Here is a 6,000-nt window from a genome sequence, read left to right as displayed (position 1 = left end):
GTCTAGAACCCAGGTCTAAAACAACATCTACTTTATATGGTCTAGAACCCAGGTCCAGAACAACATCTATACTTTATTTGGTCTAGAACCCAGGTTTAGAATAACATCTACTTTATATGGTCTAGAACCCAGGTCTAGAACAACGTCTACTTTATACAGTCTAGAACCCAGGTCTAGAACAACATCTACTTTATATGGTCTAGAACCCAGGTCTAGAACAACGTCTACTTTATATGGTCTAGAACCCAGGTCTAGATCAACATCTACTTTATATGGTCTAGAACCCAGGTCTAGAACAACATCTACTTTATATGGTCTAGAACCCAGGTCTAGAACAACATCTACTTTATATGGTCAGGTCTAGAACAACGTCTACTTTATAAGGTCTAGAACCCAGGTCTAAAACAACATCTACTTTATATGGTCTAGAACCCAGGTCTAGAACAACGTCTACTTTATATGGTCTAGAACCCAGGTCTAGAACAACATCTACTTTATATGGTCTAGAACCTAGGTCTAGAACAACATCTATTTTATATGGTCTAGAACCCAGGTCTAGAACAACATCTACTTTATATGGTCTAGAACCCAGGTCTAGAACAACATCTACTTTATATGGTCGAAAACCCAGGTCTAGAACAACGTTTACTTTATATGGTCTAGAACCAAGGTCTAGAACAACATGTACATCTACTTTATATGGTCTAGAACCCAGGTCTAGAACAACATCTACTTTATATGGTCTAGAACCCAGGTCTAGAACAACGTCTACTTTATATGGTCTAGAACCCAGGTCTAGAACAACATCTACTTTATATGGTCTAGAACCCAGGTCTAGAACAACGTCTACTGTATATGGTCTAGAACCTAGGTCTAGAACAACGTCTACTTTATATGGTCTAGAACCCAGGTCTAGAACACCGCCTACTTTATATGGTCTAGAAACCAGGTCTAGAACAACGTCTACTTTATATGGTCTAGAACCCAAATCTAGAACAACATCTACTTTATATGGTCTAGAACCCAGGTCTAAAACAACATCTACTTTATATGGTCTAGAACCCAGGTCTAGAACAACATCTACTTTATATGGTCTAGAACCCAGGTCTAGAACAACGTCTACTTTATATGGTCTAGAACCCAAATCTAGAACAACATCTACTTTATATGGTCTAGAACCCAGGTCTAAAACAACATCTACTTTATATGGTCTAGAACCCAGGTCCAGAACAACATCTATACTTTATTTGGTCTAGAACCCAGGTTTAGAATAACATCTACTTTATATGGTCTAGAACCCAGGTCTAGAACAACGTCTACTTTATACAGTCTAGAACCCAGGTCTAGAACAACATCTACTTTATATGGTCTAGAACCCAGGTCTAGAACAACGTCTACTTTATATGGTCTAGAACCCAGGTCTAGATCAACATCTACTTTATATGGTCTAGAACCCAGGTCTAGAACAACATCTACTTTATATGGTCTAGAACCCAGGTCTAGAACAACATCTACTTTATATGGTCAGGTCTAGAACAACGTCTACTTTATAAGGTCTAGAACCCAGGTCTAAAACAACATCTACTTTATATGGTCTAGAACCCAGGTCTAGAACAACGTCTACTTTATATGGTCTAGAACCCAGGTCTAGAACAACATCTACTTTATATGGTCTAGAACCTAGGTCTAGAACAACATCTATTTTATATGGTCTAGAACCCAGGTCTAGAACAACATCTACTTTATATGGTCTAGAACCCAGGTCTAGAACAACATCTACTTTATATGGTCGAAAACCCAGGTCTAGAACAACGTTTACTTTATATGGTCTAGAACCAAGGTCTAGAACAACATGTACATCTACTTTATATGGTCTAGAACCCAGGTCTAGAACAACATCTACTTTATATGGTCTAGAACCCAGGTCTAGAACAACGTCTACTTTATATGGTCTAGAACCCAGGTCTAGAACAACATCTACTTTATATGGTCTAGAACCCAGGTCTAGAACAACGTCTACTGTATATGGTCTAGAACCTAGGTCTAGAACAACGTCTACTTTATATGGTCTAGAACCCAGGTCTAGAACACCGCCTACTTTATATGGTCTAGAAACCAGGTCTAGAACAACGTCTACTTTATATGGTCTAGAACCCAAATCTAGAACAACATCTACTTTATATGGTCTAGAACCCAGGTCTAAAACAACATCTACTTTATATGGTCTAGAACCCAGGTCTAGAACAACATCTACTTTATATGGTCTAGAACCCAGGTCTAGAACAACGTCTACTTTATATGGTCTAGAACCCAAATCTAGAACAACATCTACTTTATATGGTCTAGAACCCAGGTCTAAAACAACATCTACTTTATATGGTCTAGAACCCAGGTCTAGAACAACATCTACTTTATATGGTCTTAAACCCAGGTCTAGAACAACATCTACTTTATATGGTCTAGAACCCAGGTCTAGAACAACGTCTACTTTATATGGTCTAGAACCCAGGTCTAGAACAACGTCTACTTTATATGGTCTAGGACCCAGGTCTAGAACAACGTCTACTTTATATGGTCTAGAACCAAGGTCTAGAACAACGTCTACTTTATATGGTCTGGAACCCATGTCTAGAACAACATCTACTTTATATGGTCTAGAACCCAGGTCTAGAACAACGTCTACTTTATATGGTCTAGAACCCAGGTCTAGAACAACATCTTCTTTATATGGTCTAGAACCCAGGTCTAGAACAACATCTACTTTATATGGTCTAGAACCCAGGTCTAGAACAACATCTACTTTAGATGGTCTAGAACCCAGGTCTAGAACAACGTCTACTTTATATGGTCTAGAACCCAGGTCTAGAACAACGTCTACTTTATATGGTCTAGAACCCAGGTCTAGAACAACGTCTACTTTATATGGTCTAGAACCCAGGTCTAGAAGAACGTCTACTTTATATGGTCTAGAACCCATGTCTAGAACAACATCTACTTTATATGGTCTAGAACCCAGGTCTAGAACAACATCTACTTTATATGGTCTAGAACCCAGGTCTAGAACAACATCTACTTTATATGGTCTAGAACCCAGGTCTAGAACAACATCTACTTTATATGGTCTAGAACCCAGGTCTAGAACAACATCTACTTTATATGGTCTAGAACCCAGGTCTAGAACAACGTCTACTTTATATGGTCTAGAACCCAGGTCTAGAACAACATATACTTGATATGGTCTAGAACCCAGGTCTAGAACAACATCTACGTTATATGGTCTAGAACCCAGGTCTAGAATAACATCTACTTAATATGGTCTAGAACCAAGGTCTAGAACAACATCTACTTTATATGGTCTAGAACCCAGGTCTAGAACAACGTCTACTTTATATGGTCTAGAACCCAGGTCTAGAACAACATCTACTTTATATGGTCTAGAACCCAGGTCTAGAACAACGTCTACTTTATATGGTCTTGAACCCAGGTCTAGAACAACATCTACTTTATATGGTCTAGAACCCAGTTCTAGAACAACGTCTACTTTATATGGTCTAGAACCCAGGTCTAGAACAACATCTACTTTATATGGTCTAGAACCCAGGTCTAGAACAACATCTACTTTATATGGTCTAGAACCCAGGTCTAGAACAACATCTACTTTATATGGTCTAGAACCCAGGTCTAGAACAACATCTACTTTATATGGTCTAGAACAGGATCATTCTCGGTGCATATTTTTTTAGGGTGTCAGAACAGGGTATGTCTTTCAATTTTTCTATTTAGAACAGGGTATTTTTTTCAAATTTTTTTATCTAGAACAGGGTATGTTTTTCAAAGTTATCTGGTTCGAATAGGATATGATTTGGCACGTGCTGTTGGCAATTTTGGATGATATTTTTCTGTTAAAAACAAACAAAACACAACAACAAAATCAAAGAACAAAACATATGAAATATCATTATGTGCCAATAGTGTTGCAGGATGTTCTAATGGACTCTCCGGGCTCAGTTAAAGTTTCTGTAGAGATTATTTATCTTTATGTTGATATAATTTTAAAGTTGGTCTTTTTTTACTTTTTTACTTGACCTGCATGATGTTTTCTGTCTATCGTCAAATCTACATTATAACATAACCATCGTTTGTTTTCTACAAGATAAATGCGTGATGCAAAAGGAGTCATTTAGAAGTTTTGAGATTAAGTATATCAATTTGACACCATTAATCTATGAATGCTGCATTTCACATATCTCATAAACATGTACATTTAAAGTATAAATTTTCAGCACATATTGAGAGACCTTAAACTTACATCTAACATTTTTAAACGTACCATTCTACCGTTAGACAATCCGTCTGTATAATATTTGACTTTTACAGGACTATCAATCTTATTGTTTTAATGTAACTGTTTTATTGTGGTTATCATCATTATATTCCTACGCAATACCATAACAGTACGACGAGGCTGCACTCTGATTATACAGTACAAGGAGATGTCTATAAAGACATTCAGTGGAATAATGAATCATCTGTCAAAAAGAATCATCCCAATTTAAAGATCTACCAAACTCCAAAAAAGGCATTAGTACCATCATATCGATCAACATTGAAAAGTACTGCCTGAGATTTTACTCGTATCTAGATTGCATTGTTATATGCTATAACTGTAGAGAAATGATTTGACATCGTTCAAATTAGTTTGAATCAGATTGTTTTACAAGGTGAGAAAACAATCGACTGTTTGTACAATCACAATACAAATTCAGAAGTTAATACTTGACCAATCAGCGTTGCAAACTAAGACTGATGTATAAAAAACGCAAGCTGATGTACGGACAACAACAAAATGAATGTACGGACACTGAATGTACGGACAACACAAAACTGATGTACGGACAACAAAATAACTTGTGTACGGACAACTCAAACTGATGTATCGACAATAAAGATTTGGTGTACGGACAACAAAAACAAATGTACGGACAACAAAAACTAACGCGTGTGTACAACAGATATCAATAATCGAAAAGACAATCAAATATCCCATTGCACGCAACATCTATCATTTTGTCTAGACGGGTTTATGATGTGTCCATGTGGGCAAGGATAAAATTACGTTTTGACTATCAATGAGGTGTTTGTAGGGCTGTTATTTGAAACTGCATAGAACCATGCCTTGCTTACAACATATTGGTTCTCCAATCACCAGTAACGATGCGTTCAAACAATGCCGATTATGGCATCCGTTTGAGATTAGACTGCGCTAAGATACCAAAATTTTAACGAAGTCGTATACGCTCTTAAAACATTTCTACGGGTCGGGAATGGTCCTGAGAGGTCTGGCAAGTACCTCCGACAGTTAGGTGCGTCCAATACATTCGGGGAAATTCAGCCGAGTTTGTCTCGTCGGATTACAATCGTGACTAGGTGGTGGCAGATTCTGATATATATATCGGATTAAAAATTCGTAACAGTGTTCTCCGTTTTTTGGATGTTATCACCTCGAACGTGCATGATCTAGAGAAAATTGTCTTTGCTATTTTTTTGCCGTTTTAGTCCAGATTGCACCCAGGTCTCTCCGAATGCGACAATTACAGAACACAATAGCACTGAGTTCAGACAACCTATTTGCAAAGCGGTACATAAACTGTGATAGGATTACGCTCCGACAGTACCTGACCATCCCGAATATAGCGACGGATATCTTCCGTCAGCGTCGTTTCACTGTCTGGTCACTGTCTAATCTCAGTTAGATTATCTTTCGGTAGAATCAGGACGCTGTCGATAGAGATGCAGTCGATTTTAACCATGCGAAAGATGCAAATCGGATTAGAATCGGATTGAGGACAGGATAATCGAAACAGATGCAGTTGGAAACAGCTGAATTTGGACGCTTCCTGAACAATATGTGGTCGTGATTCAATAAATACCTTTACAATTTTTAAATAAAGTTTGAATTTCCAGCCGCGATTCACAGTATCTTGATCAGACAACTCTAAA

The 6,000-nt window shown here is 37.7% G+C and overlaps 1 protein-coding gene across 1 annotated transcript; it reads right to left on the bottom strand.

The window, feature by feature from the left end:
- Positions 1–346: 346 nt before the first annotated feature.
- On the bottom strand, positions 347–4,180 carry LOC134688108 (zinc finger protein 728-like). The gene is made up of 4 exons (XM_063548578.1): positions 4,074–4,180; positions 3,325–3,707; positions 1,564–3,213; positions 347–1,185 (listed from the first exon to the last, which is right to left on the bottom strand). Exons 1-4 carry the CDS (start codon positions 4,178–4,180, stop codon positions 347–349), a joined length of 2,979 nt encoding a protein of 992 aa, XP_063404648.1.
- Between the last annotated feature and the right edge of the window lie 1,820 nt (positions 4,181–6,000).

This window comes from Mytilus trossulus, chromosome 10, assembly GCF_036588685.1.
Source record: "Mytilus trossulus isolate FHL-02 chromosome 10, PNRI_Mtr1.1.1.hap1, whole genome shotgun sequence".
Taxonomy (NCBI): domain Eukaryota; kingdom Metazoa; phylum Mollusca; class Bivalvia; order Mytilida; family Mytilidae; genus Mytilus; species Mytilus trossulus.
The sequence above is the reverse complement of the archived record's forward strand: the minus strand, read 5'-3'. Positions and strand labels throughout refer to the sequence as shown.

Bases quoted from the DNA above. Each gene is read 5' to 3' on its own strand.
- LOC134688108 (XM_063548578.1), bottom strand. From the start codon at position 4,180: ATGACTCCTTTTGCATCACGCATTTATCTTGTAGAAAACAAACGATGG. The intron at 3,708-4,073 runs GTAAAAAAAGAC...ATCCTGTTCTAG, and splicing joins CATGCAGGTCAAGTAAAAAA to ACCATATAAAGTAGATGTTG. The intron at 3,214-3,324 runs GTTCTAGACCAT...ATGTTGTTCTAG, and splicing joins AGATGTTGTTCTAGACCTTG to ACCTGGGTTCTAGACCATAT.